This window comes from Equus przewalskii, unplaced genomic scaffold (assembly GCF_037783145.1).
Source record: "Equus przewalskii isolate Varuska unplaced genomic scaffold, EquPr2 contig_6335, whole genome shotgun sequence".
NCBI lineage: Eukaryota > Metazoa > Chordata > Mammalia > Perissodactyla > Equidae > Equus > Equus przewalskii.
The window spans coordinates 257,272-280,630 of record NW_027227860.1 but is presented as its reverse complement, the minus strand read 5'-3'; the positions used below and the strand labels follow the sequence as shown (position 1 = coordinate 280,630).

At 38.6% G+C, this 23,359-nt stretch overlaps 1 protein-coding gene and 1 pseudogene across 2 annotated transcripts; one reads left to right on the top strand and one right to left on the bottom strand.

Moving 5' to 3' along the window:
- Positions 1-1,210: 1,210 nt before the first annotated feature.
- Positions 1,211-11,448, bottom strand: LOC103555716 (olfactory receptor 56B34-like). Of its 2 annotated transcripts, XM_070606835.1 has the most exons (2): positions 11,417-11,448; positions 1,211-2,153 (listed from the first exon to the last, which is right to left on the bottom strand). In XM_070606835.1, the coding sequence occupies exons 1-2, from the start codon at positions 11,446-11,448 to the stop codon at positions 1,211-1,213; spliced, it is 975 nt and encodes a 324-aa protein (XP_070462936.1). The 2 variants fall into 2 exon arrangements, with proteins under 2 accessions (XP_070462936.1, XP_008525700.1); XM_008527478.1 differs by lacking the exon at positions 11,417-11,448 and having other exon boundaries at positions 1,211-2,176.
- Positions 11,449-12,500: 1,052 nt separating this feature from the next.
- LOC103555730 (olfactory receptor 52L1-like) lies at positions 12,501-13,272 on the top strand (annotated as a pseudogene).
- Positions 13,273-23,359: the final 10,087 nt, after the last annotated feature.

Below are 23,359 nucleotides of genomic sequence, written 5' to 3'. Positions count from 1 at the left end.
CCACGTGGAAAGAGAAACAGGCAGTTTGACCCATCCATTAGTGCACTACTGTTTGTCACCTGTCAATGTTTCTATTCTTGGTATGTGGAATCACTGTTAAAAACAGGCGAAAGCCCATGGTCCAATTTCCCTTGTAGATAGAGATAATAAAGCTCTTTCTACCTAACTCTTTCTGTCAAAGGGAAGAGGATTCAGTTCCTTGAGTTTCAATGATGTACAGTTTTCACTCATCAAGTTTAGTGGCACAAGTTAGTCTTTTCTTCCCAAAGTCTGCCATAATGCTATGTGATTTGGTCAGGAGAATCTTCCAACCATATCCATGTGTCATCATGCAGGCAACATTTCACCGTGATCTATACTCTGGTGTTAAATCAATTAAAAAGACCAATTTTCCCTGCCTTCTCTACTCCTTGTCCTCAAGCATACCATTTCTCTTATGGGGAAAGTTCCACTTTAGAGAACTTTGGTGTCCTTTATACTGCCAATGACACTAGGACCTAACTGGGATTTTCCTAACTTATTAGAGAAGCTCAATTTAACATTGAATATTATAAAAAAAAAAGTGATGGAAATATTCCTCTTAGTGTTTAATGCAAATTCTCTCAAGAGTTTCAGTTGTAAGGTGACAAAATAATTTTGACAAATTCTCAACTTATAGAACTAAGAAGGTTCTCTACAGTGACTCTGTCCAGAGGGTTTGAAATCTGCTATATTTACCATTAGACAGAAAAATTGCTGTCAACTTTTAAGTGGAATTTTCTTTTATTAATAGATAAGTGATATATAATTTCACTTAGTCAAATATCATTCTTTTTAATGTCATCTTAATTTACGCTTTTAAAAATTAGTACTGAGGTTGAATACAGAGAAAGGATTCAGAGCCGGACTGCTTGGGTTCTGATTTCACTCTACAACTTCCTTCCTTTTTGACTTGCACCAGTTTCTCAACTTTCTTGCTTCATCTGCAAAATATATAAGCAACAATTGTACTTGCTTCATAGGGTTGTTATGGCAATAAAGTGAGATAATATTTGTGAAATATTTAGAACAGTGCCTTGTACATAGTATGTGATATATAAATAGGTAAATTAATTTGAATTGATGTTCCTAGCAATTGGGATACGTGGAATTTTAACCAAGGGCTGTTGTACTTCAAAGCCTGTGCTCTTTCTGTAATACCAATTATAAAATTCTGTCATTTAAAGCTGGCTCACTTCCTGGACACATTCTTACCCAAATCAAGCACCCTCTGGAAGCCCACTCTGAGCTCCTGGGTCCTAAGTGCATATACCATTGGGTTAAGGGCTGGGGGAGTGACAATATGCAGCACATTGAGGAGAACAGGAATGAAGGGAACCTTTCTTCCCACCAGATGGGTGACAGATACTACAATAATGGCTGTGTAGAAAAAGAGAATGAGAATGAGATGGGAACTGCAGGTATTCAGGGCCTTAGATGTTGCTTCAGCAGAGTTCAGCCTCAGCACTGAACGAATAATCAAAGCATAGGAAGCAAAGACAAGAACCATGTCACTCCCAAGCATGACCCAGGCCAAGGCCAACTGGTAAAACCTATTAATAGTGATGTCATCACAAGCCAGACTAGTGACCCCCAAATTGGAGCACAGGCAGTGGTCAATCTCATTTCTGGAGCAGTAGTGTCGCTGGGCAGCCAATACAGGCAGTGGGATGGTCAGCAGGCAATTCCTAAGTACCATGGACAGTGTGGCTTTGATCACAAATGTCTCAGTGATTATGGAAGGGTACTGAAGGGGAAAGCAAATGGCTATATATCTATCCACAGCCATGCAGAGGAAAATGCCCGACTCCATGCCCATAAAAGAATGGATGGCATAGATCTGAGAAAAACACTCAGGGAGGCTGATGGCTTTGGCATCAAACGATAAAATTGCCAGGATCTTGGGCATGATAGTAGTAGCCAGGCCAAAGTCCACAACAGCCAAGATAGCAAGGAAGAGATACATGGGCTGGTGCAGAGTAGGTTCACATTGGATGGTGATCAAGATGAGGAGATTGGCAACAAGAGCTAAGAGGTAGAGCAGAGCCAGGGGCAAGGAGAGCCAATGTTGCCACTCATGAATTCCTGGGAACCCCATCAGGATGAACTCAGATACTTGAAACCTTGAGTCATTGGTTATACTCAGGGCAGTATCCATATCATGTTATGTCTTCTCAGCATTTACCTGTGAATTAAGGAGAAACAAGAATAAGCTGCTGTTAGCCCAGTTAACAGTCAAAATTTATGTAGAAGTATAAGATTTATCCATGATAACTCAGTCCTTTTTAACATAACGTATCCTCAATCCACTTGAGACCCTTAGAAACAGTTCAGATAAGAACAATAGAAGAGGGGACCAACATTATGGACTAGTGATTGGGTTCAGCATGCTCCACTTCGGAGGCCTGGATTCATGGGTTTGGATCTCAGGCGTGGACCTACACCACTTATCAGCCATGCTGTCGTGGCAACCCACATACATAATAGAGGATGATTGGCACAGATGTTAGCTCATGGCTAAGCTTATTCAAGCCAAAAAACAGTCAGATTGGCAATGGGTGTTACCTCAGGGCAAATCTTCCTCAGAAAAAAATAAGAACAATAGAAGAGCCAAAATAGATTCTAAGATGATGTTTAGTGAAAAAGTGAAGATTTTACTGGTTTTGTTATCTTTTGGGGGGGCTTGTTTTCTTGAAATTTTGGGTATTTTTTTTACATGTGGGGAAAATGGACTCAAAGCAGAAGACATGTACATAAAGGAACCCAAATTTTTAGGTAAAATTAAAGGGTAGAGATGTTGTCTCCATTCTGGGTATTTTCCAGAAGAGAATAAGAAGTCACAATGAGAACCCTGACCGGGCTTTTCTTTTAAACAGTGCCTGTGGTTGACAAACTGTTTCTGACAAAAACCATCTCATTTAATCTTCACAAAACAGTTGTTGTTATTCACATATGAGAATACAAAGGTTGAACAATTTGTCTAGATAAGAATCTTATATTGAAATCACTAAGAAGTAAGAAAGAGGTGAGCAAAATTTTAATCTTCTTCACTTAATTGCAGTATTCTTTCCATCAAGTCTTAGCCAAAATGTCAGTACCCTATAAGAATATCATTCGTTTCCACTTCTGAATATGAAACTAATGTTAAAGACATAACTAAAACTATATTTTAAATCATCAATTTTAGTAAGAGAAGATATAAGAGAGAAAATTAGCAGCAAACTTCCAACCATTTTCGGATTTTTGTGTGGTATAGGTTTTAAATACAGCAGGCATTTATCACACACATTTAGACCTTTTCATTTAAGTAATTTTATGACTCAGTCTTGGTCCTTTAGTATTTGGTCTTGCTCCTTCTTACATTCGTAATTTTCTTCATTCTTGAATTGTTTTAGAATATTTTTTAGCATTTGTATCAAAAATGTACATGGGCATTATGGTTTTGAATCTTTTGATATCTGAGAATTCTTTTCATTGTCTTTATCTGTGAATAATACCTTGTCTTGTCAAATATTTACATATCAATTTTTCCTTTCTAAATCTCTGCCTTTGCTTCATTTGAAGGCATCAAGTGTAAGATCAAGGCTCCATCCCTCACCACCTCTGTAAAGAATGCATGACCATGCCTTTTATAGAGTCTAATAAATAGACACTACTCATGAAATTAATAAAGAGAAATAAAACGGCACCACATTTAGAAACCAAAACAAGGTAAGAAAAATAATTGTAAATAAAAATCCCAACAACCAAAGGTAACAGTCTTTAACATTTTAGAATATTTAATTTTCAGCATTTTTCTTTGCAATCTTTTTATATAGATGAAGTTCAATGTAAGTAGAATTCTTCATCCTGTGCTTTCTCTTAACATAGTACATATAAATTTCCTAATTACTTGAGAAAATCTTTATAAACATTATTTTCAATGGCTACAAATGTTATCATATCATTTTTATAATATTGTCACAATTTTTGTTTGGTTTTATATGCTGCATTTATATATATATATAAACACACATATGTGCTCACACAAACATCTATATATATGTATATTTGGATATATGTATATTTTACCTTCATATTTACATTATTTTCTTTTTATGTTTTTTTCTATGTCTTTTGAGCTTAAATAGATCTCTTTAACCAAGAACGTATGAATGGTCTCCATGGGAGTCTGTGAATTTCCTAAATTTATATGGAAAAATTTTGTTTATATTTGCATTATTTTGGGGAGAGGATCTGTTTACCAAATTCTCAAAACATGGTATTATCCAACCAAGAAACAATTACAGAAAATTATTCTTTATTCGAAATTTTGACCCATATTCACTCCCCTATGACTTAATTTTAATGATCGACCTTCTGGTTTTGTGACTCAACCTATTTACAAGTGTGTAATATTGCTGTTAATGAGAGGCATGTAAATAAATTGATTACAAATAATTAAACAATGGTCTCTACTTCTCTTGCCAAGTGATTATTATGCCTCCTTTGTCACATAGCAAATTTTTATATGTATAAATTCTATTTAGGAAATCAATTGTTTCTATTTGTTTCTGGTTAATTTTGTGCCAATACCAAACTGAATCAAAAGCTTTAGTTTTATAATAAATTTAATACACAACAGAACTATATTCTCTTATTACCTATTTTCTATAATTTTAAAGCCCTTTTCGTGTGTCTATTTTCCATCTTCACCTTAGAATTTCCACGTTGAGCTCTAAAGTAGCAGTTTTGGTTGGGCTTGTGTTAAACTTGTAGACTAATTTTCAAAAAAAGTTAATATCCTTATACTATTAAGTCTTCTCATTCGCAAATGTGGATTCTCTCTGACTTTGTTTAAATCTTAAAATTCTTTTTTCATTAAAATCTTATACTTCTGCACTGTTCTTATTATGATTGCTAGTATTTTGGGATGTTTTGAGTGAATATGATTTTTTGTATTATGTATTCCAATGTATATTTATGACCTATGGAAATGCATTGAATTTTGTTTTTAGTGTTTATATATTGACTTTTATTTTCTTTCGCATTCATCCACTTTGCTAAACTTGTGCCAGTTTTAACCATTTTGTGATCTTTTTCCTGTATTGCATTAACCAATTAATGATTGCTGGTAAAGTAAATATTTTGGATTTGTTATTTTATATATTGCAATTGTATTTGTTCCATTTTCTTTTTGTCTTGCATAACTTTTATCTTACCAAACTATTGTCAATTCTTAAATTTTTCCCTTTGATACTCTTTTGATTTCCCCGGTAGAGTAAAAGTTTCTTGCAAACAATGCTGTTTTTCCTCTTTACAAATATTAATAGATCTTAATTTTTGTTTCATATGTAAACTAAATGGTTGGAAATTTATGATCAATGTAAAATAAGTATGATGACAAACATCTTCAATTATTTTGATTGAATTCCATGGGAATTCCAGTAGAATTTACATTAAATATGATATTTTTAAAAATAGTTATGTGCCTTTCTTTTTATCAGATGTAATGAAGTAGTCTTTTATTTAAAGTTGCTTTTTGTTCTGGGAAACTTGGACATAGAATTTAGTACTCAGGACCTCTTGGTTTGTCATTTGTTCAAGGACAATCTTAGAACCCAGCCTCATTTGTCTCTTGTTTCCTAATCATTGAACTTAGTCCCTAAAAAAGTGCAGAGCCTGAGAGAAAGGAGGTACTACAGGTGAAGAATCAAACAAGAAAAGCCAATCATGGAAGTCAAAAATAAGGCCTATAATCAAATTCAGAGAACAGGACAGAATTATAGAAACTTGGGACACATCCACTCCCTCATCTCTCAGGATGCATGTCATTGACTGGTTTACTTACTACATCAGGAGGGCGTGTAAGAGGCTCTAAGGCTGCAATGCCTTCTGTAGATGCGTCTACTCTCCTGGCTTCAGCTGTTTGTGTTCAGCTTTCTGTTGTTCAGAAAAGATTCCTGTCCTTGCTGCAACCCCTGAAGTCTGGGGGTTTTGTATAAATTAGATGGCTGAGATGCCTCGTCTTGGTGCGCTGCTCTCTAGGTCATCCCTACCTGGATCATTCCAAGCATCCTCCAGGGTCTTTTTTACATTACAGTGGGAATAGAACCTAAGTATTCTTTGGGGTTAACCCTGCAATGTCTGGGAGTATGTCCATTCAACACTAGTCCCAGGTCAGCCTACCAGATGGATGAGTTTTCCCTCCAGGATGCTCAGAGATTAATTCATCTTTGTCTGATGAATAGTGCCCCTCATTATAGGAAAATTCTGAAGTTTCCCTATCTCAAAGTGGATCTTTACCCCATATCCTTTCCAGAGATTGCCCTATCTCTTTCTTACTTCACGATCACTATAAGTAATCCTTTATAGTTGCTTTCTCATCCTCACCTCCTATATATTTCTTATCTCACTGCAATTTAATTTTTGTGTCAATATTACACAGAAACTGCTTTTGCTAATGATAATGACCTCAATTGCCGAAATTATTGGATATTTTTTAGAATTTAATCTTACCTGAACTCTCTCCACATGTTTTGTCTGTGTTGATCAGTTGCTTTTTCTAGGACTACTTGTCTTTCTTGACCTCATATTTTTCATGTTAATGAAACTGGAATAAAAGAGTGATCTTGACTTCTCATTCAGATCAAATACTCCTTAATGAGAGATTCCTTCTTTAATCATTCTAGCTAAATAGTAATCCCTGACTCGATAATTCTCTGCTTTATTTATCTCATTGGCACATATCACAATATGCCATATTAAGAAGTCATTTATTTGTTTTTCTTTTCTTTCTCTCACACATGTAAGCTCCCTGAGAGTGTGCTTTTTGTCATCTTTGTTCATTGCTCTATCCCCAGAACTTAGACTAGTTCCTGACACTTAGCAGCTGTTTGATTAATATTTGTCAAATAGATGAATGAATGTTGAGGAGAGTGAGTTGGGGAGCAGTCTACAGGAATTTCAGAGAGATGCTGGTGTTCAGATGCAGTGAATTTTTACACTTTTCTGTTCAATGTTATTGTGTTTCTAGTTATTTTTGACTATAGAATCCCTAGAAGTACTTTTTAAGCAACAAGGAGGTAAATGGAAGTTTTTTAAAGCTAATTTCAGAAAATTAAAATAAAAATTAAAGTCTTGTTAATAATAGCACATGGAGATAGAATATATTACATATTTTGATCAATATGTGAAATTCACTTTTTGCCACAACCAATGATACCTCATGTTTCAGCGATTTTGTTAAATAGAATATTAAGTTGGTTGGGTTTTGTAATATGATGCAAAGTGAGGCACAGCTTGCTAAATTAAGATATACTGAGTCATAAGTTATTGTCAAGGTACAAGCAAAGAAAGTCAGATTTGTAGGAACATTAGGGAAATTTGCTTCTTGACTGTAAAAGAGCATGATCAGGGAAGTAAGCAGTTCTGATTGAAGGATAATTATTTACATTCTTAATTTTGGTAACAATATATTTGTATATTGATAAAAATGTGAAGTCATAACCTGGAAGGTTATGGCAATAACAATGTGTTGTTCAGGACACTGAAAATTCTATGGAGAGAAATGGTATAGATTTCAAAAGGAAGAACATTGGCAAGACTTTTTCAGGTAGGCTTATTCTCTACAGCTGAAATCATAAGGTATCTCAGAAAGTCTACGAATAACTAAAATTACCCTCCCTAATAGAACGTAAAGCTGCTCTGGGAAAGACTATGCTCCGTGATAATTTTCACCAATCAACCTACGCAAAGGAAAAGTAAATCTGCTCAATGAGTTTTTTCATGATATTAAAGGAATTAAATGATAATGACAGTGTAATGGGATGAAATTACACCTGTTTTTCAATGACAAACAGTGAGTTGATGATATGGTCTGAAATGGGTCTTAGATGACTGAATCATAAAAGGACTCTCACTATAACGTGCAAGATTATGGAGCACTATAAACTTGGAAAAGGGGAATTTAAAGAAGGGCATATTGGTGGTCATCAGAAAGACTTTTTTTTGAATTCAGAAGTGGACTAGAATCAACAATTGGATGCTCTAATCCACTTCCTGGAAGAGTCTTCCTGGTACGTGAAATGGGTGGTCATGAGGTTATTCTAGTGATGCTATGATGGGCGATAAATCAGTCAGTCAGTCAGTCTAACCCACTGTCTCCATTGGAAACTCAAAATTGTTCTGTCAACAGGGACAACCAGATCACTATGGGTCACTATCCAGGCTGACATATAGCTAGCAAGTGGATTTCATTGGCCACAGGAGGCTGTTGATGGTTCCTGACTGGAATATGTACATATTCTGGATTTCAATTTTCATATTGGGTAATGGAAGCAAATGTTTCAAATATCATCAGAGGATTAGAGCAGAAAATATTTAAAATTTGGACCCTCCGTTTATACATCCACATATAAAGGGACTCATTTTACTGCCTTAGACCCAAGACCCAAAGACAAACAAAGGGATTAATCCATTATTTGGAGTGATTATTCCCAAATACCAAGCGGAAATTAGGTTGCTTCTATACAATGGAGGCAAGTAGACTATGTTGGGAATGCAGGATATTCTCTGAGGTATTACTGAAGGTTAGATTCACTGGAAGTAGGCAATGAGACAGTCTAGGGTTCAAGAAATTTTTTAGGAATCAAAACCTGTGGAAAAGTGGGGAAGAAGAAAGACTGAGCAGAAGAGAATTGAAACGGTGATGTACGCAGGACAAAGACTTCACCAATCGACTTGGAGCTCTGGAGGGCATAGTACCCATCAGAGTTTAAACCACATGACACCAAAATGGGCCAGCTGTTTTATCCCCACTTCACACTGCCACTGGATGGTGGCTTCCCAGGGGAAAGTGTGACCTTGGGCTTTCTATAGCTGAGGGAGTCCCTGAGAGGTGACAGCTGGAGGATGTCTGCTCTCCTTTCATCTGACAGAAAGTAATTCATTGAAGGGGAATCTGGGTGGTAATTCTACATGTCTACTACACTTTGTGCTCTTAAATCAAATGGAAAGATTTTAGTATTTCTCTTTCTTGATCTTGGCTCCTCAAATGTGTTGTTTAAACTCTTGCCTTTAGGCCTTCAGAAATGTTTTTATTTCTTCTTGAAACCCTTATTATGTTCATCCGGGTAACCTGTATTAGTCTTTTGCATCTAAGCCTGGGTATCACCCTTCTGAGAAGACTTCCTCAATTTCCCAAGTCTTGTTTAGATGCCCTTCCTGTGTACTACCATGGCGCCATATACTTCTCTATCAATTATTGGATCAGGTCATTAGGAAAGCTAAGAACACACAGCATAGAGGGTGAGTATAATGAGGGCTTGGAGAAATTTTAGAGATAGTATACTACAGCCAACAGTACCTTTATAAAAAAAAATGTTATCCTGTTACCTTTCGGTAAGAGTAGTATGGAAACAGAAAACTATATTTTCAGAGGAAGCCTCTATTCCCGGGTTTATGATGCACATATATTGTGTGATAGGACTCACATTCTGCATATCAGGTTATAAAGAAAAATTTTAAATCCCTGCATGTTAAAGGGCACTTCCTTTTCCTTATCACTCAGACTTATATAGTAAAATGAAAATCTGAAAATAAACTGGCTAAGGTTTTATGGCCGTATGTTTGATCCAAGCCCTCATGAGCACAAGGGCTATAATCAATAGAAAACTGGGACTCTGTGCATATGAAATAGTAATAGGCAGATTCATGACACTTCCTTATACCCCAGTGCCTGCCCATCAGCAAGATATTAATGAATTTTATACTATTTAATGAGATTGTTGCAAGGCATTTTATCACAGGTTCAAAAAGCCCTACTGACATCTGAAGCTATGATATGCAGCCTGGTGACTGGATTCACATCAAAGTTTATCAAAGAAAAACATCAACTCACCTTTGCTGGGAGTAGCTATTCCAAGTCTACTTACTAAAATCCTATGGTCAAGTGTTCAGACTTCAGACTGGTGCCATATTTATTACTGTTTGAGGACATCAGCTTCATCTACTTACCAAACTCTTATACATGATTTATATCACTGTCTCAGACACAGACATTGATGACACAGCTTTCACTTGCCAGACTGTTGGTCCAGTCTACAGGCAATTCTTGAAGACCTAAGACTACATGGATCAAACTGAAAATTATGAACTTTATCTAAAGTCTACTGTTGTTTGGCTGCTTTACGGGGTTCTGCTTTAATAGGACTATGTTAAGAGGGTTCTACCTACTTCACCAGCCAGTGCCTGAGAAAAACTTCAGAGAGTCACTGATCTGGATGAATAAATTTTCCCTTTGAATCTGCCTATTATAATTTACCATTCAAACAAGTCCAACTTTGGATGTGTTTCAACAGAGTCAAGAGGTTACAAACTTTTAAGTGAGATAAAGATAATCCTTGCTGTTCAGAATATTCCCTACTGAGGCTGTTCCCTGGAGCTCCACTAAGAGGAAGAGACCTTGTTAGACCTTTGTTTGAAGAGGAGGCAGAAGTACTATTTGGTGTCTGGGTGGTGAGAGCTTCACTTTGGACCCCTACAGGCAATGACTGAAAAAGTGCCCATTGAATACCCTGTTCTTGGGATCTGACAGGTAGGTCAATCAGTACAGCTGTTTGGTGAGTAAAGGCTAAGGGTAGGCCCAAGGAAGAGGGATACATATGGGCTCCACTTCAAATTAGCTTTTCCCTGACCTTTCTATATCTGGATCTGATAGCTGTCTGGATGGAAATACATGATTTTCATATCACTGGGGAAAATATGAAATATTGCCAATACTGTGTACATTGTCAGAGTTCTATCCAGACCCTTCATGTTATATGGACACAGGCAAGGGAGGGATCAGGCACGTGAGAATTCCTTCTTCCAAAGCAAGCAAACATCTTTCTAGTCCTGGCTTAACAATAAAGTATTTGTAAATCTGCTCCTCTTTGAAGCCCACAGCGTGAGTCATAGGGAAACATTTATGAAGCACCTAAATCTGTGTCCCGGATTCCTCTGGTTCCAGGACCGTTTGTCTCCCTTTATCTACTTCCCTGGTGGAGGGAGAGGAGCTGAACTTACCGGGTCAGACTTTTACTAGAGGCGCAAGGTTATAATGATGGACATGTTCTGGGTCCTGAAGGGATAGTTGAGACATCAGATGTAATTATTTCTTACACTGTTCTGAAGGCATCTTTATGTTCCACCAGGTGGGCTGAGGTTTAAGGAGGGACAACTTTGAGGATAATTTGATGCTTAGGTGATCATACCACATTCTTGACATCCTCCATCTCCCACACAGCACCATCCCCTGGGCGTGCTGAGGGAATCAATGTGTGATTGGGAGGGAAGAAGGGAGCAATATAGGGGAGGATATAGTGCTTTTGACTTGGTTGCTTCAGGTTTACTACTACACAACACCCACCCGGGGGATGAATCTATCATCTTTTGTACAATCAAATGCATAGTCTCTGAGTATCTAAAGGTTCTCTTGTTGTTAATCAGATTCCTCCTAATGTTAATTTATTTCTTATAATTCAGTGAAAATAATAATATTACTATTTTCAGCATTCAAGAGAGAATTTTCACATATTATATCTCATTGGATTCTCATTGGATTGAATAATGATCCTATGAGGTAGGTTTTGATATACTCATTTCACACATGAGGAAACAAAGGCTAGAAAAAGATTAGATGCTTTGCTTCCAGTCACACAGCTCATATATGGCAGAAATAGTACCTCAGTTCAGGATCTTGACTCCTGGTCCAGAGTTTATTCCATGACTCCAGAACCATAGGTCCACTCAAATCTCCCAGCTTCCAAGTCCCCATGTCTTCTACTGTCATCACATAGTCTCCTTTGCAGCTTTGGTTGAAAGTATTGGCAATAATTACAAGCTTCTCTTGGTCAGAAAAGTAAAATGGCCAAGAAGGTAATTTTAAATCTGTACTGTTTCTTCTTTCTTGGACTATCTTACTGAGCCAACTTCTCCTGTCCCTTGTGTTTAGAGAGCTCTTCTTCCTGTCGTTAAAACTATGAGATCAATCTGGCACATCTTTTCTGACTGGAATTTGAATCACTTCTCTTATGCTCCAAAGCCATCTCAGACCCTAGGCCCAGAGATGTGTGTCCTTGTGTTTTTCTTTCACATGAGAAGATTGTGGTACTGGAGGCACTGGGGGGTTTTTGGGAGACATGTAATCCCTAAATCATTCTTTATCTGCTCTGCTATTTGTTTCCTCTCCTGTCCACCTTTGACCTGGATGTTCTTCCTTGACTCTGCAGCAGTCACTGCTAATACAGAGACAGGATGATGGCTCCCTAGCGCTCAGGAGCCAGTGGATGTGAGCTCTTAACTGATTCTGTCATTAAATAGATCTGGAACCTGGTCCATTTACTTCTTTCTAGACCTCAGTTTTCTAGCCTACAAAATGATGGTTGGGCATAGTACATGTAGGGAATCTGTGTGATTTTGTATACTCCATGCATCATGTCAAGAGGTAATAAAATAATCTATTCATCTTCATCATCTGGACTGACCCATCTTTGCACCAGCCTATGTATTTCTTCCTGGCCATACTATCTGGCATTGACCTAGTCCTAGCCTCCTCTACTGCACCCAAAACCCTTGCAGTGCTCCTGGCTCATGCCCATGAGATTGGGTACATTGTCTGTCTGATCCAGATGTTCTTCATCCATGCGTTCTCTTCCATGGAGTCAGGTGTACTTGTGGCCATGGCTCTGGATCGCTATATAGCCATATGTCACCCTCTGCACCATTCCACCATCCTGCATCCAGGACTCACAGGGTGCACTGACATGGCAGTGCTGGTGAGGGGATTCTTCCTCCTCTTCCACTTCCCTATACTGCGGTGGAGACTTGTATTCTACCAGGCCACTGTCATGCGCCATGCCTATTGTGAACATGGTTGTAGTAAAACTTGTCTGCTCAGAAACCACAGTGAACCGAGCATATGGGTGGGCTGTGGCACTACTTGTGGTTGGGCTAGATGTCCTGGCCATTGGTATTTCCTATACCCTCATCCTCCAGGCAGTGCTGAAGGTACAGGGGGCTCAGGCCCGACTTAAGGCCTCTAGCAATTGTGGGTCTCGTATTTGTTCTGTCCTGGTATTCTATGTTCCTGGAATATTCTCCTTATTCACTCAGTGTTTTGGCCACCATGCACCCCATCATGTCCATGTTCTTCTGGCTACACACTACTTCCTTGTGCCACCTGTACTCAATCCTCTCTTCTACAGGATGAAGATGTGGCAGATCTGCCAATGAGTACTCAGAGTATGCACATAAAAGGATAGATCTAAACATGTCTCAATTACATTCTTCAGAGGCTTCTGCCAAAGACACTGCCAGTAGCCCATAACTGGTATAGGCTATATGTACAGAGGCCATTCGACAGAGAGGAGTCCTTCCAGTCCTACTAGTTTCATGGCAAAGAACCATCCCCTCATGAGAACTTGGCTCCACAGCTGATTGAGGTCTACCAGGATAGCTAAATTTGTGAATATTTTCCTAATCCTTTCTTTTACTCCTGATCCAAACATTTCTCTCCTTTTTTTGTCAGAGGGCCTTGGGGATGGGGAAATCGATGACAGTTTTGATATACAATTGTTCTGCCTTCACCTAATGAGTGAGAATGCAACATGGTCTGGAATGGGAATGCGAAGTCCCGACCTTTGCTTAGTTTTCATTTTAGAGTATCTTCCAACCCTCTATATGCTGTGAGCTCTAGGTTCCTGGGCTCCTGTGCAGAAACAAGGTCTCTCTCAAAGCAGGTGGGATAGCCACAATGTGAGAGAACACCTTTTGTTGCAACATGAGTTTACTCATGTATTTAAAATAAACTTAATTGGGGGAGGCACTGTAGTAGGTTCTTAAAACAGTAATATACGGTCTCTATTAAAGAGGGAATAATACTAACTATTGAATATATGTATGTTTTATAAGTCTTAATTTAACAAAGCAAAAGCAACCATGTAATTATCAGTATTTAATAAATTTAAAATGTGCTAAAGTCTCGTGCTGCTGCACTTAGATTTATTAATACACACTTGAAAGAAGAATTTTGCTTTTTGAACTATGGATATGGAATGATGTCAATTACATCTCCCCCCATTACCACTAAGAAGAATTGTGTAAACCTTATAAGAAGATTGTCACACATGGTGGATTGCATCCTGTTTGTTGGATGTGGTTCTAAGATCTGGCTTAACTGTGTTATTTTCCTAAAAAGTGGTACATTTTGTTCAGTCCTGGAAGAAGTCAAGTCACTGCTAGCTTGAGCTAGGACTATCAGGCGATGAGAGGATCCTATCTTGGGATTCCGTAGTGGTAGAAGGGGTGAAGAAGATACTTAGTGATTCCAGTTTCTCCTTTCTTTGTAAATTGTACTCCTAATAAATAGTTTTATGTTACAGAGACTGAGAATTAAGTCTGTAATTTCTTTGTTACATGTGGTCGAATTATGGAGGGCTGGTATGAGTTGTTCTTATTGTGTGCGTGTCACTGGCCATGGACACTGACCTATTTCTTTTGTCTTGTCTGACCTATTTCTCTTGTCTTGCTGAAAATTGCAGCTGTTCCTTTCTCTAACATCTTTGAGGTTGTTGGTTTCAGCTGTGTTCCAGGAAGAAGATACAAACACAAACTGCTTTGAACTGGTCCAGACCACGCTGTAAGACGGACTGCAGTGACAGTCCTGCAAGACAGGTCTGCAAAACACTGACATATGTGCAGAATAACCAAGCAGTACCCTAGATTAAACTTTGCTTCATTAACATGGTAAAATCTCTGCCCATGAGAAAGCAAGCATGTATTTTTGGCAAAAAGAGGTGCTAAAAACTAGTGCCCCTGCATGATCTAGACTCCACTTAATCATGTGCAAATTATCATATCCTTGCTGAATATTCATTCCCCACTTAAAATAAAAGACAACACGTTCCCTTATTTTGGAAAGCCACAGCTTTGCGAAATTATTCCCCATGGGTTCCTTATTGGTGGCAAATACATTTTACTGTGACAACTACTTCTGGTGAAGGCTTTTATTTCAACTCACCAAGAAGCAGACCCACTTGCGTCCAGTTACAGGAAGGATTACACATTTTCCTCACCTTGGTTTTAGGTTTAGGACTTAAACTTTAGTAAGTTGACTGGGGAAGCTCAGGTTATAGTCTATCATGACCGTTGGAAAATAACTCTCTTGACACTAGAAGTATTTAGTTTGTGTAGATTATGAAGGTAGTAGTCTGCTTTCTCCTTCCATTTACACCATTTCCTGATGCTTGGAATATGGATATGATGGTGAGATCTGAATGAGCTTTGCTCAAATCACAAGATGGAAATGTGTCTTGAAGACAGCAGAGTGACAATAGAGAAGAGTCTGTGTTCCTGTTACATTCTAGGCCACCAACCCTGCCTTAAACCTGAGACAGAAATAAACTTATATCTGGTTTAAGCCAGTATATTTTTGTGAATGTTTGTTGCAGTTGACTAACCTATAGCCTAAAAAGTATGTATTCCATCTCAGATATTCCACGTGGGATATGTATTCTGCCTGAAGTATGTCTTTTAAAATTTCTTTTGAAAATGTTTGCATTTTTTCGTTTGTTCAAAATTGTTTATTTTACTCTCATTCAAATTTACTATCAGAAAAATATTCATATTATTTTCTTATGTATTTTCTACTGTGCCTGCAGTATATCCCTTATTTCATTCTTAGCAGCGTTTATTTGTGCCTTTTCTATCTTCCTTGATCACCCATGCTAAAAACATTGATCAATATTATGAAAATATTTAAATATTTAAACTGTATAGCCATCTAGCTAAATGTTAGCACTGGCTTTTTGGATTTAACATTTGTTGTCTTTTCTGCTGAAGTAGAAATCACTACCTTTCTACCACCTCAAAGATGCATTTTAAAGGACATTTAAAAATATTATTACATATTTATAAATGTCTTTTTTTCTATATTCACTCTTTTCTCTAATGGGCTAGTCTTTCTGCTTGTTTAGCTTGGTCCTTCCCTTTCATACTAGTTTCCTCCAATATCTGTAGATTCTTACTCATATCTGTTTGTCATTGTGAAGGGCTTTGTTAACAGGAACAATTCCCCTCAGGCTGTCAGGAGGAAAATGAAGAGGTGAGCTGGGTTCCCTCTTCTTTTGCTGAAGTAGAGAAGTTTTCATCCTTGGAATCAGAGATGCTACAGTAAGTACATTTTAGTCATCTGTGGAACTGTGTTTCCATACTTTTTCTCTATTTCTACCTCAGAGAATTGACCCTGATTCTATCCCTCTGGCTTCACTGAAAAAACAGGATTTGAAGATACAAAAGCTTCTTATTTATTTTACACAGGGAACATATTTCCTTGTCAATTTATGTGCACAGAATACAAAACTGGCCCAGATGCTCTAGCAATTACCTACTCAATTCATTATAGGGTTGCTTTCCCTTTATGTTATCATTTTTATTGATTCTAAGTTTGGAGTATTTCCTGGATCTCCTTATTAAAGAACATTTTCCATCTTCACATCAAGCCTTAACTTCTTCAATTTCTCTTTCACTAAATCATTGCTTGGTTCCCAGCCACTGGGTATTACTAGTTGTTCAGCCTATTTTATGACCCTGCTTGAGCAGGAAAAAAAATTTTCAGCCCCACGCACTGCTGATCATAGCTTTCAGTTGTGCCTGACCAGGAAGCATTGTCCTGCTGAGGCAGGGAGCCAAATCAGCAGCCTTGCCCTATTCTTGAACATAACCCATGCTCCTGGACATTAGGTTGTCTAACAGTGACCCTGAGCAGCCTTGGGACTAGAACTATAATCTCATCCAGCCTAAAATCCTGCCTTATTGTTGAATACAGCCTGTTGCCTTGCCCAGGCAGCCAGACCCTGGGCAATGGCAGAACACAGCCTGCATCCTTACCCAACAAGGAATCCTAGAGAGCTGATATGCCCAACTGTGAAGCACAGCCACAAGCTTTATCCAAATAAGGGATACAGCTAAAGGCCCTAACCAAGTAGAGCACCTGGCTAGTGACCTTACCAAAAGTGGAGCACGAGTGGCCTACACGATTATGAAGCCCAGCCTGTGGTTCACCAAATTTGGGGCACAGCCTGCACCATGACCTGATTGAAGAGCACACTGGAGGCCTTGTCTGGTGGTCCTGCCTGTGGCCCTGCCTGAGCAAGGAGTCCAATCAGCAGCATCATCCTGTTGAGGGGCACACCTGAGGCCCCATTTGACCAGGAGTGATTATGGAGCCCAGCCCACAACCTGTTCAAATGCAGAGTCCATGACGTGCCATTGTCATGCCAGAGAACACAGCTTCCAAACTCACCAAACCAGAGGTGATTGCAGAGCCCAGCTTGTGGGTTCACCTGGCATTGGAGCACAGTCAGCAGCTCTACCTGACTGAGGACCTCACTTCGTGGCTCTTCTTGAACACAGAGTCCTGGAAGCAGGACCTCCCATCCCTTCATTCTCAGAGCATTGCAGCGGCTTTGCCCGAATAGAGATCATGATTAGGAAGCCCCACCTGGCCACAGATGCTGCCAGATGACCTGTCCAGTAACCCAAGCTGAGCTGACTGATGAAGGTCTTTCCTTGCCCAAGCAACCTGTAAAGTGCAGAAGAGGAGACTGCTTACTCTGACATGCAGATACCAATGCAAAGATATGAGGATCCCAAAGAATCAGATACAAACAATGCTGAAGGAACCTAATAAACCTCCTATAATTGACCCTAAAAAATAGTGATCTGCGAACTTTCAGACAAGGAATTCAGAATAATTATTTCAAAATAGTTCAGTAAATTACAAGAACACATAAACAGACAACCAAATAAAATTGGGCTAACAATGCACGAACAAAATGAGAATTTTAACCTAGAAATAGAAATGTTAGAAAAAGTGAAAAACTTTTTTCTTCCTTTTTCCTTCTCTTCCCTTCCCTTTTTCTCCTTCAACTGTATGGGAAGGAGAAAAAAACCACACAATGAATTCTGAAGTATTTTCCTTTAACTTCATCATCACAAACCCCCAAGAGACATTCAACAACATCTGTGAAAAGAATAATCACTCTCAGAAATTCTAAATACACTGGAAGACAAGGAAGGAATAGGATGATGTATAACTTTGATTTAATAATTAGCTAGGAATATGTTGATCCTACTACATTGTAAACACTGCATGAGACACCATATGGATGGGGAATAAAATCAACATGGATCTAATGCTCATGAAGCTAACAGTCCAGTCTATGTGTAGTCTGGAGTAAATCCATATTATGAAAACTGGTTTTATTTTATGAACAATGGAAGTGATGGACCGTGTAATCTAATTTAATTACTAAATGGAATCCTGATGACGGCAGGGAACTTAACTACTTTATTCACCTCTTTATCCCCATGACTAATCGAGTGCAGGACATATAGTTGATAATAATAAAAAAAACTTATTGAATAACTGATATTTACATATGGTAAGTTAGCCACCCAAATTGTGCAAGTATCAAATAGCAGAGAACAATTCAGCTTAATATAAAAAGCAGGGGATATTAGAGTTTCCCAAGAAATTCTGGAAAGTTTTAGTATAACATTTCTGGATGTTGAGGGTGATAGAAAATTAGGTGTAAAAGGATGTTTTGTGTAGTCAAGCAGATAGATATAGATTTGAATTTCAACTCCTTTTAAAATCCTGTCTCTATGTTTCAACTACTGGCATCCAGTAACACCTTAACATAAGGTAAGATGAAAGTTCTCATGAGATCCAGCTCAAGAGCCACTGGGTCCCAGAATCTCAAACTAGTACTGCTCCCAGCTGACTTGGAGAATGACGCGGGACAATATGAGAAGTTACTGCAGATCATAAAATCCATAAAATTTTTACTGAGGGCTTCCTGACACTATGACAGCCAAGAGGACTTTGCATATTCCTCTGGCTGGAAAGTCCCGTCATCTCCAACATGGCCATCACAGAGCTCAGCCTTATCTCTTTGGCCTCGTTCCCAGATACAGCTTTTAACTTCTACAAGGTGAAGAGCCTGAAGGAAGGTAAAGAAAGGCAAATGGAGAAATCCAAGGATAGTGAGCTAGATATATAGACAGGGACAGAATCTTAGGGAGGTGGACTGTTTCCATTGATTCCATAACATTTGTTAGTTTACTTATTACTGGATGTGGGACCACTGAAGATACCCTCAGACTGATGCCTTCTTCTGGGCCGCTTCCCCTATCCTGGCTCTTGCTGCCTATGCTTGGCCTTTTGTTGCTAAAGCAGATGGATTCCTCTCCAGACCACTCTTGGGGTTTTGGTTATAAATCACAGCCATGAAATGAGCTGAGTTCTGTCTGACCTTCCCTAGGCACATACCATGGCACTCCTCAGTTTCATCCAACTATCCCCAGGGCTGGTTGTTCTCTCACTTGAGAAGGAATGGCCCCCACTGACTTTGAAGGCTTCTCTTGGTCACTTTAGGAACAGTCCTAGTCAAACCTAGTCCCAGGGGGTAGGCTCACGAGATGGATGGCTCTGCGAGCTTGAATTGTTGGAAGAAGGTGTGTTCTCCCTTCTGTCTAGGCTTGGTTTTCTCCCCATTCACTCTAACAAGTACAGTCAGTTCTTAAAAATCACTGTGCTATGCAAAATCCCATAAGAAAGACCACAGCACTTATGGAAAAATGGAATTTGGAGCACAGCATTCAAAAATGTCATCAATGACTCATAAAAGAGAAAACTAGGGGCTGGCCTGGTGGTGCAGCAGTTAGGTTCACACGTTCTGCTTCTCGGCGGCCCAGGGTTTGCCGATTCAGATCCCAGGTGGGGACATGGCACCGCATGGCAAAAGTCATGCTGTGGTAGGCGTCCCACGTATAAAGTAGAGGAAGATGGGCATGGATGTTAGCTCAGGGCCAGTCTTCCTCAGCAAAAAGAGGAGGATTGGCAGTAGTTAGCTAAGGACTAATCTTCCTCAAAAAAAAAAAAGAAAACTAATATAAACAGGAGGAGAATCTTACACATGTTAAATGATTAAGAAAAATATAAAACATATGATGAATACAACATTTACCTTTGAAAAAGACATGAAGTTTGCTTGTGGAAGTGACTGGAAAGGTTGCAAATTATGAGCTACTATGAAGTGGTAGAAGGAGCTTTATCTGAAATCAGATGGAAAGTTGTGAAGTGAACGGAGGTAGCTGGCAGACGTTAGGAGTGTGCCTATGCGTTTCTGTTTTGCATATTCTCATGCAGCTTGACACAACTTTTTGCACTCAATGTTTGTAGGGGACAAAACTGCACAAAGGCAAGTGTGAAATTCAGTTATGCACAAATTGCTTCATAATATATCATTGGTGTGGGAACATGTTTGTACGTTCAGACCAAGTGATATAACAGAACCGAGTGTATCTCATTTTTCCTCTGTCAATAATCTCCCTCTCTCCTGTGTCATGTGCCTCAATATATGAAGATTCCAAGGAATATCAACTTCGAAAATATCTCTATTCCACATACTTCTGCCTAATGTCTCCATGGCACTTCCCTTCTCACTCCTGTATCCTCAGGATCTGCCTTTCACTAATCCATCCTCTTGTAACAGTCATCTGTGTATTGTTTTCAACTCCTTACCTTTTTAATTTATGGCTGCCTAAAATCTGTCCTATCACTGCATTCAAATTGCTCTTGCTAATGACTTCCATACTTCATAATTGAATGAACATTGAATTAGATAGAATCCCACTAGAGAACAGATGAGAATAATTTGAGAAAGGATTACTTACAAAGGAACCATTTATTATAAGTCTTACGTAACTATGCTATTGCTTAGAATCTCTTATTGACCACATCCTTATAAATAGTGTAGGGATGAGCTAGTGGAAAAGTACTGGAGGGGAGGACTTTATTGGGAAGTTGATTAACAGGATATGTCAAGCACATTGAATTATTCTTTTTTTAAAGCTTGGCACCTGAGCTAACAAATGTTGCCAATCTTTTTTTCTTTCGGCTTTTTTTTTTTCCTCCCCAAATCCCCCCAGTATATAGTTATATATTTTAGTTGTGGGTCCTACTAGCCATGGTATGTGGGATGCCACCTCACCATGGCCTGATCAGTGGTGCCATGTCCGTGCCCAGGATCCGAACCCAGCGAAACCCTGGGCTGCTGAAGCAGAGCACGCCAACTTAACCACTGGGCCACAGGGCCGGCCCCTGAATTATTCCTGAGATCGCAAAAGTTTTTGTCTTTGATTAGGCCATCTGTGTTGCTACTTGGTGTTCTTAGAAGTTAGGCTCCTACCCTCCACAGATACTGGGAGATGGAGTGTTATCTCTTTCTATATTTATATTTCAGGAAATAGTTCCCAGGTTTGAGAAATACATTTCCTAGGTTATAAATCTGGCAACAGATAAAGAGATTTATATGTACTGCAAAGGGGCAGAGAAAGAAATTAAAATTACAAGTTTTCTCAAGCAAATGCTCTAGGAAAACAAAGGCCAAAGATCTATAGTCAAGAAAAAAGCTGTCTAAAGTTTACACGTTTCTGCCTTTGGTTGATTGTTTTCATTTCAAATGGGCAATGTCAGAATTCTGCTGTATTTGTTTGATGCAACCTCTTCTAGGGGAGATGCTTGGTATATGGTTGAGCTTGTTCCTCATGCCTCATGGGGCATGATTGTTAATAGTCATGTGGGTCACCATCCTGTTTTCTGACCCAATCTCCATTACTCTGGAATATTCACTGCTGTTGTGTGAATTTTTGGCTCACTTTGTGGTCCAAGAGTGAACGTGCAGAAGGACAGACCTGCCTGGCTACCCTTACTGCACTACCCATTAGTCACCTGGTTGCTTTGCTCATGGCCCCCCGCTTCTCTTAGTATCAGATTCTGAGTCTGGATCAACATTAATTTCGTAGCACTCCTTTCCATGCACCTTTTGGGTTCCCGCTCTTTTCCATAATTCCATCACAGTTGTCCTTCATCTTTTGGAGTTTCCTCACATTTTCTGTTTCATAAATGGCTGTTCATTTGTTACCTATCATGTTATGGATTGATTTATTATTGAATATCTTGTCAGTATTGGGGGGTTTTCGAAGGAGAGGAGGAAGGTGCAGTGAGTGCTGAGTTTGTCATGTTGATTCAGACAGCTTTGGAAATTATTAACTCTTGGGAATTTTTGAAACTTTCTTTATGGCTCAATATTTTGTCAGTTTCTGAAAATAACACATGAAAAGCACAGAAGTTTATTGCCTGCTTTTACTGAGAGTTAACTATGCAACATCCATTCAAATTCACCTTTCCATATCTTTCCTGTATCATAGAGAATGGGAAGCTAAAATACTCAGCTTTTGAGTCTTTCTTGCAGCTAGAGATGACCATCAGCCTCATTTCTCACTAATTAGATATAAACATCTGTTGCTATTTCCTTTTCCATTTATTCCTTCTTCTTGTCTGGAATATACAGTTGAATGTGGAGAATGGTAGTCATGGTTAAGAATGACTGAGCAGAAAATAGACAGAGCCTGGCCTTTTGATGGCATAATAGAGATGCCTTAATAACTCTGAACTGCCTACTTCTGTGTGTGTGTGTGTATGTGAGATAAATAAACTCCAATTAGATTAAGCCACTATAATTATTGTCATTTATACACAGTTAAACACAATCCTAATTGATTGTTTACTGATGTTAGGTAGGCAGACTTTTCGCCTTCTTGACATTTTGTGTCTTGGGCAGGCCGATCCATTGTCATAACACTCCTGGCTTCTGCTCATCCTTTACTTACTCTCCAGAGCAGAAGGAGTGTCTTAATATGAGTGGTTAATGTAAAGGAAAAAAAACCACACATGCATATAGCGGTCAGAGCCGTTTTCTCTTCTTATCTCTGGATTGTGAGTCTCTATGGCGCTCAGCCATGTGGTAAGTCCAATTGTAAAGGTCTTATGTCTAAGGGTCCTATGTCTCTGCAGTTTTGGAGAGTCAGTTTGATTCAAGGAAATATTAGATTTGGTAAATTGACAAAATATTAAACAAGAGATTATGAAATTATAATTTAGCCATTCAAAGTACATAATCAAACACAAAAATCCTCAACAAAATAATAGCAATATAGACTTCAGCAATATATAAAAATGATATACACCATAGTCAAGTGCTATTTATCTTAGAAATGTAAGATTTCTTTAACATCTGAAAATAAATTAATGTAACAGCCCTTATCAATAGGATAAAAAACAAAAACCACATTATCATCTCAAGATGTAGAAAAACCATTTGACAAAATCCAATACTCTTTCAAGATGAAAATAATTACAAACTAGGATAGAAGAGAACTATCTAACTTCATAAAGTTCGTCTACAAAAGCCCC